We start from the raw sequence: 20572 nt of genomic DNA on the forward strand, positions 1-20572 counted from the left end.
TGACAGTGTAAGATCTGCAAGATGGTTATTAATAGGAATTAATTCTTCCAGTCTCTGTACTTCATGTTTCAATTTTTAGTCTCCTACAGACTTCACTTACATGATTTAGTTTGAGTAATTAATTAATATGTGTCTTGCCTTCCTCACAATGAAACTCAGGTTTGAGAGGACTACAGAAAATGTTCTGGGCAATTAACAGTCCTAGGTACCTCTTAAACTACTTCTCAGTCATGTTTTCCTTGACAGGTACTTACTTTCTCCACCAAGTTCCCTGGAAGAAGACTTTCTACAAATTGTCGCAGATTTTCACGGACAACTGCATTGTGGAAGAAGGAGATTTTTCCGTTAATGATTCCTAGGATAGAGGGCGTGCTGTGTGCCCCCAGGTGATGTGCCAGGCGTCTCTCATACCCAGCATGGACCACGCCAATTCCTACACCTGAAAAGAATGGAAGATCCAAGTGAAGCCTTTTTATGTCTCCATGGCAGCTGGGAAAAGTGCTAAGTAATTTTTTGGTGTGAAATTGAAATCCCGACCTCATCGGAGATGTCTTTCCTAATAGACTGTCTAGCATTCTTTCACTGCTGGAATTCTAGATTGGTTCAGTTTTTCTGCAGAGCAATCTGGCAATATGTAAGAAGAGTTACACATATGTGTGTGTGTGTGTATGCATATGCATAAAACAAAGTGGGATCATCTGATACTTATTTCACTTCATACTTGAACAACTTTTCTTGTTCTTTCATCCAACCATATATTTGGAGGGCCAGTTACTCTGCTAACACTGGAGACACATTCAGTATTAAAGGCCAATAAATGTACATTTTCTTTTGGATGTGTACTAGACTTTTTAAGCTTAACATTTCCAAACACGAACCCCTAATCTCCTCCCACAGACCTGTCCTACCCACGCCTTTGCCATTTCAGTTGACGACAGCTCCAGCCTTCCATTTACTCAGGGCAAAAACCGTAAGAGTCATCTTTGGCTTCTCTTATCTGTTGCACCCCACATCCAATCTGTCCGCAAGTCTTGTTGCTTTTCTCTTTAGAAAATGTCTGGAATTCAACTGTTTTTCATCACTTTCATTATATGCCCCGCTCTGAGTCATCATTATCTCTCCTGCCTATGTTGCTGCAATAATATCCTAAATGCTCTCCCCCTATTTCTCCCTGTCTCCTGACAGTCTGTTCTTAACATAGCAGCCAGGCTGCTCCTTCTAAAACATAAAAATGGATCACATCACTCCTCTGCCCAAACCCTGCAAAGACCCATTTCAGTTGGAATAAAATGCACAATCCTCACAGAGGCCAACAAGACCCTTTGTGTTTGGCCCCTGGTTCCCCAGGCCCTCTTTCTTCTTCCACTCCTTCATCAGCCTGCCCCAGTCCCCAGCATCCTTGCTGTGTTCTGAAGACAGTGGATGCTCCTGCCTCAGGGCCTTGGCACTGGCTGTTCCCTCAGTCTGAAGTGTGCATCTCCCTGACTTCTGCGTAGCTGACTTCTTTACCAACTTCAAGTCCTGAATGCAGCCTACCTTGGCACCATATTTAAAACGGTACTCCCCACACTCAGCGTCCACACACAACCTGCTCACTTTCACTTCTTCTGCAGTGTTTACCATCTTCTAAGGTACCACCCACTTACCTTCTGTCCATTGTTTATTGTCTGTCTCCCCTTCTAGAATGTACGCCTCATGAAGCTAGGGATCCCTGTGTAGTCCACTGATGTATCCCCAGCACCAGACCAGAGCCTGGCACTTAATAAGAAGGAGCTCACTGAAACTGGGCCATTAATCTATTTAACCCAGAGCCTGGCACATAGTAGGAGCTCACTGAAACTGAGCCATTAATCTATTTAATTCATTCTTTATTGTTGCACATTGAAGTTGTGAGAGAGGAAAAACCAAACTGTTTTTCCTACTCACACTCGACACAATGCTGTCCCTGACACTCACTGTTTAAGAGATGGAGTCTCACTATGTTGCCCAGGCTGGTCTCAAACTCCTGGGCTCAAGCGATCTTCCTGCCTCAGCCACCTGAGTAGCTGGGATTCCAGGCACGTGCCACTATGCCCAACTCAATGCTTCCCTGTTGATATCACATGCTGTGGGGGTGGGGGTTCCCCACAAGTTCTCCAGCAGACACCAACTGAGTATCAACTCAGTTCTGACACTATCTACCCAGAGACAGCGTCAGGCCCCGCAGGTCAAGGGTTCAGTCCCGTAAGACTGCTCCCACTTCAGACGCCAGAAGTCCCAGGTTGTGTCCTGTACTTCTGACCAACTGGCTAGAAATCAAAGGGTCCCATGACCCTCCTTGGGTTCAACTAATTTGCTCGAGTTGCTCACAGAACTCAGAGGAACATTCCTTATGGTTACTCATTAGGTATAAGGGATATTACAAAGGAGACAGATGATCAGCCAAAAGGAAGAGAGGCACATGGTATATGGAAGGGTGGGAGCATCCTGCCCTCCCAGGGCTCGCCACCTTCCAGGCACCTCCATGTGTTCAGCCTCCTGGGAACTCTCAAACCCAGTAGTTCAGGGATTAGGGATTTTATATATATATATATATATATATATATATTTATTTATTTATATGTGTGTGTGTGTGTGTGTAATATATATGTGTGTGTGTGTGTGTGTGTGTATGTTCATTTTTTTGCCCAGTAAATGTGAGGCTAGGACACCCCAGGCGAGGCTCCTTACTCAAACGCCTCTCCCATGGGGGAGGATGCCTGGGCCCTCTACTGTAGGCTCGGCTGAGGGGAGGTGGTGTAGGCTGAGCCCACCCCCCAGGAAACCGAGCCAGAATTCAGGGATTTTTATGAAGGCTTCATCATGCGGGCGTAATCAATTATTAACTCAATCTCCAGGCCCTCTCCTCTTTATGGAGGACGAGGGTGAAACTTTCAAAACTTCTAATCATGGTTTGGTCTTTCTGGTGACCAGCTCCCACACAGGGGCCCACTAAGAGTCGCCTCAGTAGAACAAAAGATGCTCCCATCCTGCAGGAAATTCCAAGGATTAGGAGCTCCATGTCAGGAATCAGAGTCAAAGATCAAATATGAGAGCAAAAGATTCTCTTAGCACCCCTACTGATCAGGCAATCTCAAGGGTTTTAGGAGATCTGTGCCAGGAACTGGGAACAAACACTAAAATATACATACATTTCTTATTACAAAGCACAATATTAAAAGGTGCTTTTAGCCTAATTCTTAACATTATAAGGAAAGTTGACAGGCATCCTAGTACATCTTTGTACACACATTTTTGTGCTCCTGTGTGCTTATTTTCTAATTAGTAAATTCCTAAAATGAAATTGCTCAGTAAATGGCAGGGATCCCAAACTTAATGTTTTCAAATTGCTACGCAGACTAAACCAAGCTCTCTGTAGGCTACCTGACCGTGACTGTTGCAGTTTCTCAAGGGCAGGAAAGGAGGAGCCTTAGGCATTGTATAGTCCATTTCCCTCATTTTACAGATACAGAGAGAGGTTCAGAGAGGTAAAGTGACTTATCCCAGGTTGCAGAGCTGACAAAATTGCAGAACAAGAATCCAAACCGGATTCTTCTCTAGAGCCAAGTACAGTACACTATATCACACTGCAGTCATTAAAAATAACTATGGAACCATGTCAATAAATGGAAGTGCACAGAGAATTATATGAGCAGAAGAAAGAAAAAGAATAAAGCAGGCATATACACTGGGAGATTTGGTCATTCATAAAGACAGAAGAGACATCACCTAGGGAGGTCAAGTGGCTATAAGACAAAGGCCCAAGGGAGGGATTATCATTTCTTGAGTGCCTTCTTTATCACATCTCGGGCTTTATATACATCATACTTTTCGTACTCACAACCACTCTGCAAGGTAACTATTGCTATCTTTATGGCTGAGGAAACTGAAGCTGGGGGAGGGTGAGGCATCATGGTTTGTGTGCAGCGGAACCAGGATCTGAATTTAGTTCCAGCTGACCACAAAGCCTGGACTTCTTACTGCCTCCAGTGACCACTTCTGCCCCAGGTTCTGAACATTACAGGGATCAATTTCTCAGAGACTGACTCACCCTAAATGACCTTACCAGGGATTGCTATATAGATTGAACGCCAATTTATGAACTGATCCTGGGAAGTATGCCTTTCTAGTAACTGTGCCGTTCAGTATACCTTCTACCAGACCGAGCGCACACAGAAACCTGAATTAGAAACTGAAAAGTTGGCTGGGCACAGTGGTTCATGCCTGTAATACCAGTGCTTTGGGAGGCTGAGGCGGGAGGATCGCTTGTGACCAGGAGTTTCAGACCAGCCTTCACCATCTCTTTCCTGTCTCCCGGAGTTTCAGACCAATCTTTACCATCTCTATTTCACCTATAAGGAAACCGAGACATGGAGAGGTGAAGTAACTTGCCCAGGGTGACACAGTTGGCAAGTGACAGTCATGGGATTTGAACCCAGGAGGTCTGGCTCTGGGATCTGTGACGATTAACGTGATGAGTCTAAAAAAAAGTTAGCTGGGCATGGCGGTGTGTGCCTCTAGTCCTAGCTACGTGGGAGGCTGTGGCTAGAGGAATAGAATAAAGAATGATAAATATTTGGTGTTTCAAATTTGTGGTTTTTTCTTTTCTTTTTTTTTTGAGATGGAGTCTCATTCTGTCACCCAGGACAGAGTGCAGTGGTGTGATCTCGGGTCACTGCAACCTCTGCCTCCCTGGTTCAAGCAATTCTCCTGTCTCAGCCTCCCCAGTAGCTAGGATTATAGGCACACACCACTATGCCCAGTTACCTTTTGTATTTTTAGTAGAGACAGGGTTTCACCATATTGGTCAGGCTGGTCTCGAACTCCTGACCTCAGGTGATCCACCTGCCTTGGCTTCCCAAACTGCTGGGATTACAGGCGTGAGGCAACATGCCCGGCTGCTTTATTTTATTTTATTTTTTGAGACAGAGTTTTGCTCTGTTGCCCAGGCTGGAGTGCAGTGACTCGATCTCGGCTCACTGCAACCTCCACTTCCTGGGTAAGCAATTCTCCCGCTTCAGCCTTCCGAGTAGCTGAGATTACAGGCATGCGCCACCACACCTGGCTAATTTGTGTATTTTCAGCAGAGACAGAATTTCACCATGTTGGCCAGGCTGGTCTCAAATTCCTGACCTCAAGTGATCTGCGCACCTCAGCCTATCGAAGTGCTGGGATTACAGGTGTGAGCCACCATGCCTGGCCAATTTGTAGTATTTTTCTTCCTGAAAAGATATTTAAAGACAGGTGCAGTGGCGTGCACCTCTAATCTCAGCTACTTGGAGCTGGAAGCAGCAGGATTGCTTAAGCCCACGAGGTTGAGGTTGCAGTGAGCCATGATTGTGCCATTACACCCTGGCCTGGGCAAAAGAATGACGTCTCTTAAAAAAAAAAAAAAGCAAAGCCTATGTGACTTATTTCAGAAACATTATTTGATTTTTATATAATTGATGCTTCTGGCTAATTTTCATACCCTGGGGAATTAAAAATACTATACTGACGCTGTGAGAGGGTCTTCCATGCACTAGTAAACATCTGTCACACCCATAATTTGAGATGCCAAAGAGCTCTCACTACGCAATCCTAAACACATATCACATCCTTTAGGGAAGTTCTTTTTCCCCCTCAGCTGCATATACACATTTATTTTCTCTCCACCTCTGAATAGGCACAGAGCCAACTGGAAGAATGTGCCACTCAAATGTGGCTAAATACAAACCGGCTGGTACACTAACCACAAGATGCAAAATAATCTGAACTGAAACAAAATCAAGAACACACAGCTAAAGCCGAAAAATGCATATTTTCACCAATATTTAGGCTGACCTTTTTTATAGACAGTATGAGACTCTTACATACTTAGAAATCCTTGAAAGATAGGAATTACTCTTTTTTTTTTTTTAAAGATGGAATTTCACTCATGGCCCAGGCTGGAATGCAATGGTGTGATCTCGGCTCGCTGCAACTTCCAACTCCAGGGTTCAAGTGATTCTTCCGCCTCAGCCTCCCGAGTAGCTGGGATTATAGGCACGTGCCACCATGTCCAGCTAATTTTGTATTTTTACTAGAGACAGAGTTTCACCATTTAGGCCAGGTTGTTCTTGAACTACTGACCTCAGGTGATCCACCTGTGTCGGCCTCCTAAAGTGCTGGGATTACAGGCATGAGCCACTGTGCCCAGCCAGGAATTAGTCTTTCTTTTTTTTATTTTTTTTCTTGAGACAGAGTCTCGCTCTGTCACCCAGGCTGGAGTGCAGTGGTGCGATCTCGGCTCACTGCAACCTCTGCCTCCCGGGTTCAAGCGATTCTCCTGCCTCAGCCTCCGGAGTAACTGGGACTACAGGTACCTGCCACTACTCCTGGCTAATTTTTGTATTTTTAGTAGAGATGGGGTTTCACCATGTTGGCTAGGCTGATCTCAAACTCCTGACCTCGTGATCCACCTGCCTCGTCCTCCCAAAGTGTTGGGATTACAGGCACGAGCCACCGTGCCCAGCAGTTTCTCTTTTTAAACAGGATGTCATGGTGAATAAATTGCCAAACCCAGGTAATCACTGCCTGATTATCCAAATCGGGTTTCCCTAAAACGATATTTGATTTCAAGATGCTCAACCTCCAGGCCATGCTGAGAGCTCTGCCTGCACCTTCCAGTAAGCACTGAATGTGCAGAGATGATTGAGGTATGTTTCTTATTTGAGTTTCCTGGGCACAAGGACATGATTTACTTATTTCTGAAGCAGTACAGCGCAGTGTTGAAAACAGTCAGACTCCTGGGTCCAACCCAATACTGATGCTTACGGTAGTATAACAATGAATTAGTTCCTTAACCTTCAATGCTTTAGTTCCCTCACCTGTAAAATAGGGATAATAATAGTCTCTCCTTTATTGAATTGCTTTGGGGACAAAAATAATGCACAGAAAGCATTTACCACAATGCAAGGGAACTGAAACGTTCAATAAAAATTATTATTATTATATATCCTTAAGTGTCTTAATACAGTAATTGGAACATGAAAGTTGACTGAGAAAAAAGTTTCAAATGAACGCATCTGTTTCATGGGCAAGGTGTCAGAAAATACAGAAGGATTTTTTGTCATCTTTGTCTACTCCTTCAGCAAAACATTATTCCGTACTTGCAAATGTTGAGGTCGGTGTTAATTCTCTGTGTATATATTTTCTCTTCAACCAAATGGTGAGCTTAAGGTCAGGGATGGTGCTAATTCTGGGCCCTCTTCCACAGCGCACTTCTCTTTAAACATTGGATGCTTTTACACACTAGTTTTTACCAGTATGTGACTGAAGATTCCTTAGCTGACTTCCAATCCCCTTCAAGGCTCACCTCACAATAAGTAAAAAAATTGGTGCTTCAGAGTCACAGAGTTGAAGAAAGCAGACTAATACATTTAAGAAATATTTTTAAAAAGAGTTTATAGAATAGGCGATTTAAAAAATCTGCTTTGGGGCCGGGCATGGTGGCTCACACCTGTAATCCCAGCACTTTGGGAGGCTGAGGCAGGCGGATCACTTGAGGTCAGGAGTTCGAAATCAGCCTGGCCAACATGGCGAAACCCTGTCTCTACTAAAACTACAAAACCTAGCTGGGCGTGATGGTGAGTGCCTCTAATCCCAGCTACTCGGGAGGTTGAGGCAGGAGAATCACTTGAACCTGGGAGGTGGAGATTGCAGTGAGCTGAGATCACACCACTGCATTCCAGCCTGGGCAACAGAGCGAGACTCCATCTTGAAAAAAAAAAAGTCATCTATACAAATATCTTTCAATGAATAAAATTATCTTACCCAATTCTTCCAGTTCTTGAACGACTTCTTTCCACACAGGCTCGATATGAATGCAGCTAAAGCACCAATCGGAGGTGATCTTGATGAGGTAGGGTTTCTTAAAGCTATCTGGAACCACTTCATTCACATAATGTGAAAAGTGCAATAAATACTTTTCGTCAATTGAGTCCCGCCGTTCAGAATTAAAAGGGAAGTGAAAAAAGGATTCATCAAAATAAAAATTTTCATGGAAATGGCGGAAACGATACTCTCGCTGCTGTTGCTGCTTCTGGTAGCCCTGGTTCTCTCCAGCGTCTCCATATTGATCATAATTTGATCTCTTTTCTTCATTCGAAAGAATCTATAAAGGAAGGAAAAAGAAATCTAAACAACAAGAGGTTCATCCACAAGACTTTTTTTGTAAGCAGCTTGAAAGACATAGGAAGAAAATAAATGCAGCCAGGTGCGGTGGATCACGCCTGTAATCCCAGCACTTTGGGAGGCTGGGGCGGGTGGATCATCTGAGGTCAGGAGTTCGAGATCAGCCTGATCAACATGGAGAAACCCCGTCTCTACTACAAATACGAAAATTTAGCCGGGAGTGGTGGCGCATGCCTGTAATCCCAGCTACTCGGGAGGCTGAGGTAGGAGAATTGCTTGAACTCAGGAGGCGGAGGTTGAGGTGAGCCGAGATGGTGCCACTGCACTCCAGCCTAGGCAACAAGAGCAAAACTCCATCTCAAAAATAAATAAATAAATAAAAAAAAAAGAAAAGAAAAGAAATGCAAAAATTATGACACGATTATGGGAGGTCAAGGTTTGGAGGATCCCTTGAAGCCAGGAGTTCAAGACCAGCCTGGGCCACATAGCAAGACTCTGCTACAAAAAAAAAAAAAAAAAATCGGCCAGGCATGGTGATGCCCGCGTGCCTACAGTCCTAGCTACTTGGGAGGGTGAGGTGGGTGGGAGACTGCTTGAGCCCAGGAGTTCAAGGCTGCAGTGAGCTGTGATCGCATCACTGTACTCCAGCCTGGGTGACAGAGAGAGACTGTCTCTTAAGAAAAAAGATTATGACATAATTACATATTCTTTTTTCTTTTTGAGACAGGGTCTCACTCTGGCACCCAGGCTGGAGTGAAGTGGCGTGATCACAGTTCACTGCAGCCTCTACCTCCCAGGGTCAACCTTTCATCTCAGCCTCCTGAGTAGCTAGGACCATCAGCATATGCCACCACACTTGGCTAATTTTTGTATTTTTCGCCATGTTGTCTAGGCTGGTCCTGAATTCCTGAGCTTAAGTGATCTGCATGCCTCAGCCTCCCCAAGTGCTGGGATTACAGGGCATGAGCAGCCACCGGGTTCAGCCGATTAGATATTCTAAATGCAGTCATTCAAAAGAACGAGAAACTTTTCTTTCACTAGAGAAACATTAAGGAACATTCAAGACTAAAATATTTCAGTTTAGATACTCATGCTCATCTTGGCATTAAAGATTTCAAACTACCACAACATTAAGCACTTCAGCAAAACAAATAAAACATAACATAATGTTGATCACCAGGGCTCAATGACAAGAAAATTGACCTGGTCATACCTGGTGAGTTGGACTAATTCAAACTAAGATAAGAAAAGCTATGAACACCAAAAATGTAGCTGTAGTCTAGTGCCTTGTCTGTTAGTTGACATTGTTTTACAAAATAACTTTGAAGTCTAAAATTCAGGGATCTGTTTTAGGATGATGATATGTTATTCCATGAGCTAAGCACTGTCTGCTGAAAGGCATTCCCTACACAAATCAGAAAGCCACTGAATTCTCTTTTATGCATATTCTAGACCAATCTACTTAAGCTGACATGTTGGAAAATTATTGAAAATCTTGTGTTTAAATGTATTTGTTACCTTGTGCCACTTTAATAAATATAGGCAATTTGGTATATTTAACGTAAATTTCTAAGAAGGCAATAGAGACATATACAGACATACTCAGGATAATTCTACAATTCTAGTTAAAACCTTTAAAATAGGCCAGTTTTTCAAAGAGCTTAAGTGTTCAGGCACTTGTTTCGATATACTGCATGTGGCCAAATAAGTTCTATTATTTTTTTATTTTATTTTATTTTGAGACAGAGTCTCCCTCTGTCACCCAGGCTGGAGTGTAGTGGCTCGATCTCTGCTCACTGCAACCTCTGCCTCCCGGGTTCAAGTGATTCTCTTGCCTCAGCCTCCTGAGTAGCTGGGATTACAGGTGCTCACCACCACGCCTGGCTAATTTTTTTTGTATTTTTAGTAGAGACGGGGTTTCAGCATGTTGGTCAGGCTGGTCTCGAACTCCTGACCTCGTGATCTGCCCGCCTCAGCCTCCCAAAGTGCTGGGATTACAGGCATGAGCCACAGCGCCCAGCCTGTTCTATTATAATCTAGAAGCTGGGTCAAGGGCATGCGGAACATGACCTTTCTGAGAACTTTACGAAACTCATCACCTCCTAAGGCATATTTTATAAAAGCTAATGGATGTATCGCAAAGCTGGACACGATACCTCATAAGCCTTACTGATTTGAATGAACTTGTCTTCTGCTCCAGGATCTTTGTTTTTGTCAGGATGCCTGAAACACAAATGGGCAGGAAGTGAGAACAGATTTAACTTTTAATGCACAGTCATTTAATGTCCTTGTCCACACAGTTCACTACAGAGGCAAATGGAGGGCTATTTTGTTGGGAAACTTTCTTAAAATAAATGGTAGAGGCAATCAGTTGCTTTACAAGACTATAATCAATGAAACTTTGAACCAGGTGTTTTTTTCCCAAAGCGCTCCAGCGGGGCACGTTTTCAAAGCACCATATAGCACTGCAGCATTTCACAGAGGAAAGGTGGGATATGGTGCATGTCTGTACACTGCTCCCAAACACTGCTAAAGCTGGCTGAAGGCTAAATCATTTATCCATAAGAACCCATGTCTTCTCCTAGGATGGCAACATTTCAACTCAATGCTAGAATGATATTGGGATGCTAGAATGCTATTGTTTCTTCCAATAACACGGGTAGACATGAGAAATAGTTTTTAGGATAGACTAAATTCATTTAGTAACAATCAGATTTTAAACTGCACTTGTGCCTGACTTTCAAATTAGAACGTTTTTCGTTATTATTGTGGTTATCTCATTCTGCCTATGATTGCCTTTTACCTGGATAAAGATTTCAAGGCCTTTTTTTTTTTTTTTTTTTTTTTTTTGAGACAGGGTCTCACTCTGTTGCCTACACTGCAATGTGGTGGTACAATCTAGGCTCACTGCAACCTCTGCCTCCCAGGCTCAAGCGATTCTCCTGCCTCAGCCTCCCGAGTAGCTGGGATTACAGGTCTGCGCCACTACCACCCGGCTAATTTTCGTATTTTTAGTAAAGATGGGGCTTCACCATGTTGGCTGGGCTGGTCTCAAACTCCTGACCTCAAATGATCCACCTCTCTCGGCCTCCCAAAGTGCTGAGAATACAGGCGTGAGCCACTATGCCCGGCCTCAATGCCACATGTTTAACATTTTTTGCCATGTTGTCCAGGTTGGTCTCAAATTCCTGGACTCATGCCATCCTCCTGCCTTGGCCTCCCAAAGTGCTGGGATTACAGGTGTGAGCTACTACACCCGACCAGCTTTGGAGATTTTAAAGTTCTGGAAAGTAAGGGCTAGGTTTACTTCCTTGAAAGTCCCTAAGACCTAAATCAGTGTTTTATATAGATTGATTTTTCAATGTTCACTTTAAAAGACTTCGTATGACAGTATTCTTTACATAATCACTTCTGGTAACTTCTAGTAAATTTCCTCTGACATAGGTTCTGGAAAGAAAAACAATTCACTGGGAAGCAAACGACTATTAAGGACACACCAAGTACAATGGAATAAAAAAATCTACAACTTGATGGATTTATTCTAGCAGGAATATGTTTGAATCAACTATACCACATATTCTGTTTTCTCTACAAATAAGGAAACTCCAAATTGTTGACTGTTGAGTTTAAAAGTCATTCCTTCCTTAACCATTTAATCCTTGCTATAAGTATTAGTGGGGGAAAAAAATCTCAGCTAGGGATAATGAAAACAGCATGACTTAAGGAAACGAGATGGAAGCTCCAAAGCATTTCTGGATGATAAAAAAAAAACCCAAAACACAAAAAACAAAAAAACCAACCCAAACCATAACTGTTTTCAATATTCAAACAGGCTGACGGCTGAGTGGATCAAAAATTATGCAATCATACAAATGAAGATTTAACATATAGAACTCTGTAGAAGAAGGGCAGGAAGGGTCTTTTTAGGAGAATGAACCAAAGAGAGAGTCTTGAGGGCAGCTAGGTTAGAAACACAGATTCTGAAGCAGAGGAGGGCAAGGCTGAAGAACAGGGAGGAAGCTACAACACTTCCAGCTCTTAAGGAATATACTTTCCTAATTGTGAGAAGATACCACAAGGTTGAAGACATTAAAAAAAAAAAAAAATTCAGCCATAGGAAAGTATTGTCCAATGCTATTTTCAGTTAATATGAAATTATCTCAGGAACTGCAATATAATATGCAATCTTTAAAATTCAAAGTAGAGGAAATATTGTATGTAGTATCTACTGGCTCTCTAGTTGCCTCTTAAAGGAATTAAAACAAAGACAGAGAAGGTAACACCGCAAAGAACTAGACAAAATCATTTACTCTTTGGTTTACTGCATAACCATGTCACACCAATCTGCCATTCTTTGGGTGGGAGGAGTTATTTCTTTTGCTAATGTGGATAACAAACAAAAAGTACCTATGATAAAACTTAATTAATGGGAGAGTTTTCCTAAGGGAAAAAGTAACGTCAAATGGGTTCACTAAGCAAAGGAAAATTCTTAAGCAGGCTAAGAAACACCTAGTAAAATGTATCAGAGGAAGGCTCCAGATCCAATTCAACAAGTAACCACTTCCTCCTGCTATAGCTCATTCTGAAGTCAAACTGGGAAACACTGCTATTTTCAGTGTATATCAAGCCATTAGTAAGCAAAACTTAAACTATTCCAAGTGTTAAAGCATTGTCATAGCCAAAAACCACAGAAAATAATAGAACAGCAAAATTAAAAACATAAAGTAAAATTTTAGACTTTTTCTGGATGACACACTCAATACATTTCTATGGTGATGAATTATTCCTAGAGAGAATCTAATTAAAAAAGTGAAGAATATGACTCATTTAATTAATATCATAACACCTTTTCAGCTCTGGAAGACAGAAAATTCAAAGCTATACATTTTAATAGGTCCCACATACTCCAGCTGTCATTTGTGTTCTTAAAACATTGTCAAAGGCTATGCCCTGTCCAAAAGAATGTTGCCACCTTATGAATTCGCTGCAGATTTATATATTTTTCTTTAAACATAAAGAGGCAAGAGTCTGAAATGATGTAGAACATAACCTTGGTATAAAGAGTCCCTGGAAGGAGGTCATGTATAATTACAGATTGTTTTTTTGGCACCCAATTCTGGATTTCTCATGGAATATGGTCTAAAATATTTATTTAAAAATTATATTTTCAATGATCTTTACCTTTATTTCAATCAGTTTAATGATGAAACACACCTGTTCACTGAAGCAGAACAGTGTCAGGCACAGTCACGCATGCAGCCTGCATCACACATCACCTGAATGTGGCAGTTTTGCTTCTGGATAACTTTCTACTGTCATTCAGTTCCTCCCCAGCCAACCACTAGCCCACTCACCCTTACTCATGCCCAGATGTGTAAACAATTAAAAAAACAATAAAACAATGGACTATTGATGCAGAGGGTCAAACTATGGAACCCGGAGGTACCACAGATTTACCAACTCTAGGCCTCCATCTTCTCGTCTATAAAACAGACATTGGCCGAGCATGGTGGCTCACGTCTGTAATCCCAGCACTTTGGGAGGCCTAGGTGGACGGATCACTTGAGGTCAGGAGTTGGAGACCAGCCTGGCCAATATAGCGAAACCCCGTCTTTACTAGAAATATAAAAATTAGCTGGGTGTGGCGGTGCATGCCTGTAGTCCCAGCTACTCAGAAGGCTGAGTCAGGAGAATCGCTTGAACCCAGGAAGCAGAGGTTACAGTGAGCTAAGGTCGTGCCACTGCATTCCAGCCTGCGTGACAAGAGCGAGACTCCATCTCAAAAAAAAAGAGACACTAATATCCTCCTTCATAGGCTAATTATAAAGTTTAAATGAGATAAAAAGCATAGAACCAGGAGGTTAGCATGTAGTAGGTGCTCAGTGATGGTACCTGTCCCAAACTTTCTTCCATTCCTCATGGTTGGTAGAGCCAGCTTGGAGTCACCTGTGTCCTTTCCATCCTTTCCTCCTTTTGCTGCTCCCTCTCCATCTATATAATCCAACACTTCTGCTTCTTTGGCATGGCCAAGGCATTGGTGGAAGAAACTGATGACATTTGTCCAAAGTTTTAGATTTATTGCTACCCTGCTAATTGCTATCCTGATAACTACAGGCAAAATTACAATTTTCTGTAAGATTTTTTTTTTTTGAGACGGGTCTCACTCTGTTACCCAGGCTGGAGTGCAGTGGCGTGATTATAGCTCACTGTAGTCTCAAACTTGTGGGCTTTTTTTTTTTTTGAGACAGAGTCTCGTTCTGTCACCCAGGCTGGAGTGCAGTGGCCGGATCTCAGCTCACTGCAAGCTCCGACTCCCGGGTCTACGCCATTCTCCTGCCTCAGCCTCCCGAGTAGCTGGGACTACAGGCGCCCGCCACCTCGCCCGGCTAGTTTTTTGTATTTTTTTAGTAGAGACGGGGTTTCACCGTGTTAGCCAGGCTGGTCTCGATCTGCTGACCTCGTGATCCGCCCGTCTCGGCCTCCCAAAGTGCTGGGATTACAGACTTGAGCCACTGCGCCCGGCCCACCTTTTTTTTTTTTTTTTTTCCGTAGAGATGGGGTATCACTATGTTGCCCAGGCTGGTCTCAAACTCCTGGGCTCAAGAGATCCTCCCACCTCAGCCTCCCAAAGTGCCAGGATTACAAACACGAGCCACCATGCCAGGTCAATTTTTTTTTAAAGTAATATATAGTCAGCCCTGTATATCTGTTGGTTTCACACCCATGGATTCCACCAACCAAAACAGTATTTTCTATTTTGAAATATTCAAAAATATTTTTAAAAAATTGCATCTGTACTGAACACGTACAGACTTTTTTCTTGTCATTATTCCTTAAACAATAACAGTGTAACAACCATTTGCACAGCAGTTACATTGTATTAGGTATTATAAGTGAGCTAGAGATGATTTAAAGTATATGAGACGATATGCAGAGATTATATGCAGATACTGTGCTATTTTATATAGGGACTTGAGCATCCACGGACTTTGGTATCCCTGGGGATCCTGGAACCAAGACCTCATGGATATCAAGAAACAACTATACTTGGTTTCTGAATTTTTCTTTTTTGGAGGCAAAAGGCTATTACTCTAAACTTTTTTTCAAAGTGTAGAAACTAATAATTTAGAGAATAGGGTTGTATAATATTCCTGTTTAGCAATTACACTCACAAAGTTACTTTATGAATAATGTATCATGGGAAGGGTAGCATATCCATTACTGACTATATATCCATTTTTTTAAATTAAAGTTTCTTACTTTAACATTAAATATGGTAACGATATCTAGGGCAATTCTTTAAGTCAAAGTATTCCTAAAAGGGAGTTTCAGAGTAAACATAGGCTTTGCATCTTATCACTAACAATTAAAGAACATGAACATTAGCTCTCCTGCATAAAATATTTTAGACAGATATATATATTGAACATAGAAACAGAGACAAATAAAAGCTAGTCATAATTTAGACTTCATCCCTGCTAAGACTGTTTAGCTTACGTTAAATCTCTATTTCTTTGTTTCACCTACCATTCCCGGGCGAGCTTCTTATAAGCCTTTTTAATATCAGCCTGACTGGCTGTTCGGCTGACCCCTAGGACTCTGTATGGGTCAAAATCCAACGCAGACAGAATTTGCAGGATCAGAACCAGAACTATCAAGAACTGCCAGGAAATGCTCAACTTTCTCACTTCCATTTCTCTTCCTTTCCAGAGCTGAAATGATTGAAGAGGCAATGAGTTTCAGTGGCAGAAACCTGGACAGTCTTGCTTTTTAGGTAAAGGTACAAGATATATAGATGAAAAACAAAACAAACCAAAGGTATTTTGCAGAAAAGTGTCAAGCTGTTGAACTGTATCTTAAAATCAAAAACCTCACTACTACTTTTGAGTATCACAAATAGGAACTATTACAGATGAAAAGCTGAGTAATAAGAATAGCAACTCTCCAGAATACTTGGACTAGAAAAGCTTTAGAAATGAATGAAAATGAATGGGATGCAGAAACAATACCTAAATGTGAGGAAACCTAAATAGGATAATCAGGGCGACCACCTCTCAAATACATGATTTCATTTATTCTGATAAGAATAAAGAAAATAAATGGTTTAAGAATACTTCACTGAGTACATGTTAAACAAACTCATGAAACTACAAGATTTACCATGCACGAAACTACAAAATGAGATAGTTGTGGCATTCTTGGGCATTAAATAAGTACAAATACAGAGGTGAAACACTAAAAAAACTGTGTAGTTAAAACGCAGTATACCTCAATTCTGTTCTTTCTCACCACACCCATTCAAATAAGAATATGAGAAGCTGCTCTTTAATCATTAGCAATATGGTCCTTTTTTTTTTTTTTTTTTAGACGGAGTTTCACTGTTACCCAGGCTGGAGTGCAATGGCGGGATCTCCGTTCACCGCAACCTCCGCCTCCCAGGTTCAAGCAGTTCTCCTGTCTCAGCCTCCCGAGTAGCTGGGATTACAGGCATGCGCCACCATGCTTAGCTAATTTTTTGTATTTTTAGTAGAGACGGGGTTTCACCATATTGGCCAGGCTGGTTTTGAACTCTTGACCTCAGGTGATCCACCTGTCTCGGCTCCCAAATTGTTGGGATTACAGGCGTGAGCCATCGTGCCGGCCAATATGGTCATTATTAATGGAAACCTCAGATGAGAAAAAGTGGCAAGAAAAAATTCAGTTTTCCATGTGAAGAAGAATTAATGGCAAAGACCAAATAGCAGACATGATCTTTAAAAGTTTTAAGCTCCATCTCTGGTGAGTACAGTGGCTTAATTCATTGTGAAATTTGGAAATAATCCTGGCTGGTTAACGAACAGGGTAGTGCTGGAATTGTGGATATGTATACTCCACAATTATGATCGCTGTTATACCCTATGATGTTTTTCTCAATTTATCTTGATTTCTCATAAGCTAATACAGTTTTAAGGTTCAAATGTCTACTGTGACACCTTACTGAAGAGGGGCAAAGCTATAACAGTGGTAAATTTCCGTAAGTGCAAGTTTAATGCCGCCTGGGGGTCCTCACAAAATTGACTAATCTAATGATCAATGTTTAAAATTGCATACGTGCTGAATAAAATCCTAAAACAAACCAGTTTCTTCTTTGTTAAGGCAATCTATTATAGCCTACAAAACACGTGAAGGCGATGTAGCTACTGGTTAAGCATATGGTTTGAAGGCTGGGATCTACTCTCCCCTACTGTATTACCTTGGGCAAATTATTTAAACTTGCTAAGCATCAGCGTCCTTATTCATAAAATCGGAATGAATACTACTACCTTTAGTCCCCATCATGTGGGGACTAAATGCATCTAAAGGGTTTACTGAGCCCAGAGTCAACAGTCAATAAATGGTCGTTAGTGCTACTATTTCTACCATGCAGTACGACCACTGCCTTATTTAACTGTGTCAGTTCCTTCCAGTTAGAGGGCCCGAGTGGCGGCGGTCTGGGAAGTTCTTTCGCTGACATGCGAGATAGACGGCGCCGACCTCGGAGCAGCAAACACCTGCCCAACAGGTAGGCTGCCAACCCTCTGGGTAGCATCTCCAGGACCAGGAAGAGGCTCCCAGAGACAAGCTCCAGGTCTAAAACCCGCCTCGCGCTCCCGCCGGAGGTCGCAACCCTGCAGGAGACAACCCCCTCCCCCGCCGCCCTCCGAGAGCCCAGGGCCCGGCCCTGTTGGCTCCCGGCTCCCCCCGGGCCCGGCAGTGACTGGAAACAAGAAGGAACTGAGGGGAAATCCCTGAGTCGACCTGGCCCCGCCGCGTCCGCGGTTCCGCGCGTCACGCCGGGAAGGAGTTACCGGGAAAGTACACCGGCCCAACCGGCTGCAGCGTCCGTGCTCCAGTTAGTTCGCCGGGCCGGGAGCTTCCCGTCCACAACAGCGCTCGCCCGGGCCTGGGGAGGGGAAAGAGGCGGGGACAAGTCCGAGGGGAGTCACGTGACGCTTAAAGGTCCATCGCACTGAAGGCGAGGACTGAACAGGTCGAGGGTTTCTACTTGGCGAATATATTTGACCCTTGCCACTCGCCGTCTACGCGTGGACCTGGGGCGGTTGCTATAGGAACCAGGGGCGCTCTTTGGTTGCTTCCAAAGGGTTGATCGTGACCAAAGAGGCCAAAACGTGCCTCCTAGCGAGGCGAAGTCGCTATGCATGATGGGATGCCAGAAGGACCTCCTCTATCCAGGAAGGTGTTTCCGCTGCTACCGAGAGATGGCCCTCGTCTAGCAACAGTTGCTAGGATGGGGACGCAATCTCTGGTCCCTATTCTCTTTAACCCTATTCATAGAATCCTAGAGCGTCAGATTGGAAGGGACCCTAGGGATTCTTTAACTCTCCAACTCCTCCAATATTGATAAGGAGACTGAGGTCCAGAGAGGGGCAGGGATTTGCCCAAGGCCTAGAATCCAGGATTCCTTTTATTTTTGTTTACTGATTTTTTTTTTTTTTTTGAGTTGAGCGAATCCAGGACTCCTAATCCCGTTTACCGAAAGGCGAGCTCCACCCAAGAATGTACCGGTCTCTGCCTTAAGCACGGGGAAAGGGCGGTGGGGGTTGGGAGAGGGATAAGGCACAGGTGAGTGAGGGAAACTTTCTTTGAGCCAATGAGATAGATCCCTTGGGGATATAAAGAGCTTTCATCTCTCTGCCCTGTTTTTATTTTTTTCTCTTTGCATTTATCACTAACATACTATGTCTTTTATTTATTTATATAGTTTATCACCTGATCCTTCCACTGGAATGTAAACTCTAAAAGCAGGGATTTTGTTTTGTTCACCTCCATGTTCTCAGTGTTTGACTACAGCCTCAATAAATATTCGGAAAGACCGGGCGCAGTGGCTCAAGCCTGTAATTCCAGCACTTTGGTAGGCCGAGACGGGCGGATCACGAGGTCAGGAGATCGAGACCATCCTGGCTAACACGGTGAAACCCCGTCTCTACTAAAAAATACAAAAAAACTAGCCGGGCCAGGTGGCGGGCGCCTGTAGTCCCAGCTACACGGGAGGCTGAGGCAGGAGAATGGCGTAAACCCGGGAGGCGGAGCTTGCAGTGAGCCGAGATCGCACCACTGCACTCCAGCCTGGGCAACAGAGCGAGACTCCGTCTCAAAAAAAAAAAAAAAATTCGGAGAATAAGTGAACGAATGGGGCTGAGGTTTTGCTGCTCAAGCGATTATATTCTAAGGTGGACTCTTGGATTTTAAAAGTGTGGCTTGTCGAGTCAGGTTTCGGGTTTCAATCCTGCCTGCCTCGGCCGCTTACTGCCCATGTGTCCTTAAACATTCGTTTCCCTGAACCCTAGGGTCTACATCTGTAAAACTGGCAGGGGGTGGGGGCGGGAATACTTTCCTGGCAGGATTGTAGTTAAGGATAAATGAGATAAGCATGAAAAGTGGCTAGCACGATGCCTGGGACTTAGCAAATGCTCAGTAAACAGAAACGATTATTTTTGAAATGTGAAAATGAACGGTTCAAAACGACAGGAGTTTAGAGGGACTAGATTTCTGCCAGTTTTTTTTCTGTGTGGGAGGTGTTAGGGTGGGAGGGAGGGAAGAGGGAACGGAAGACTGTGTAAGGTGGGCTTGGTTGGATCAGACACTCGAGTTTGGAACAGTCAACTGCGATCTGGGCACAGGGGCGGTGAGGGGAGCTTATGGTTTTTCTTGGGGTGGAGGAGGAGGCTAAGGGGAATCCATGCCCCGGAGGAGGTTGAACGGGGTGGGGCAGACCGTGGCTCCACTCATGGTTTCCCTCTTTCTGGAAGTGTGACGACTGTCTCCGAGTCTCTGTAAAAGCGGGGCCGTAGTGAATTCTGGCGAGGGGCCCTCGGTGGACTGGGAACTGGTGCCACAATTGGAAACGGACACCTGCGCCCGGAGGGGGGCGGTGACGCGGGGGCGGGGCTGGGCCCTGGGAGCCGGGCGAGGTGCGGAGGTACCGCCTTGGGGCCGGGCGGTGACAGGAGATTGGATCCTGGGGCTGAGGATTGACTTTGGGGGCGGGGCGAGGGTGCGAGCTGGAGTCCGAGGCGGTGCGGTGACGCATGGACGATTCTGAGGGTGGAGCGAGGAGAGGGGGTTGGCTCTTGGAGGCCGGGCAGTGGCGCGAGGCTTGGCGTTGGGGGCGGGGCGGTGGCGCAAGATTGACATTGGGGGCGGGGTGGGGGCGTGGCGGTGGCGCGGGATGGATTCTGGGGTCGGGGCGAGGCGCTGAGGTGCGTCCTGAGGGCGGGGTGAGACGCAATTGCGAACCTGGGGGCGGGGTGAGGCCTTAGAGACGAGTCCCGGGCACTGGGCGGTGACGCGGGGGCAAGTTCAGGGGCGGGGCGGTGACCCGAGAATTGACCCTGGGGTCAGGGCGAGGCGCGGAGGTGCG

General features: G+C 44.2%; 2 protein-coding genes and 1 non-coding gene across 6 annotated transcripts in view; 1 reads left to right on the plus strand and 2 right to left on the minus strand.

The window, feature by feature from the left end:
• The window catches only part of LOC105473251 (DnaJ heat shock protein family (Hsp40) member C16), a 50550-nt gene extending 32420 nt beyond the window's left edge, over window positions 1–18130 (minus strand). For 2 of the 4 annotated variants that reach the window (XR_011625897.1, XM_071100219.1), the window contains exons 1-5: window positions 18000–18130; window positions 15700–15884; window positions 10329–10395; window positions 7813–8152; window positions 255–439 (exon numbers count right to left, since the gene is read on the minus strand). Coding sequence is in view for 1 of the 4 variants with exons in the window: in XM_071100219.1 (XP_070956320.1) it covers window positions 255–439; window positions 7813–8152; window positions 10329–10395; window positions 15700–15866 (759 nt within the window). In the remaining 3 variants the exon portion in view is untranslated. Of the gene's footprint in view, window positions 1–254; window positions 440–7812; window positions 8153–10328; window positions 10396–15699; window positions 15885–17949 lie in introns of all 4 variants that reach the window. The other 2 variants (XR_011625898.1, XR_011625899.1) reach the window with 2 other exon arrangements.
• Window positions 2672–2811, minus strand: LOC112425131 (small Cajal body-specific RNA 21). The gene has a single exon (XR_003016145.1). It is a non-coding gene; the product is annotated as a small Cajal body-specific RNA 21 (non-coding RNA).
• Window positions 18131–20389: 2259 nt separating the features above from the next.
• Window positions 20390–20572, plus strand: part of LOC105473212 (caspase 9) — a 31006-nt gene continuing 30823 nt past the window's right edge. The window contains exon 1 of the mRNA XM_071100231.1: window positions 20390–20411. The gene's annotated coding sequence lies outside the window, so the exon portion shown is untranslated. The remainder of the gene's footprint in view (window positions 20412–20572) is intronic.

This window comes from Macaca nemestrina, chromosome 1 (assembly GCF_043159975.1).
Source record: "Macaca nemestrina isolate mMacNem1 chromosome 1, mMacNem.hap1, whole genome shotgun sequence".
Lineage (NCBI taxonomy): Eukaryota > Metazoa > Chordata > Mammalia > Primates > Cercopithecidae > Macaca > Macaca nemestrina.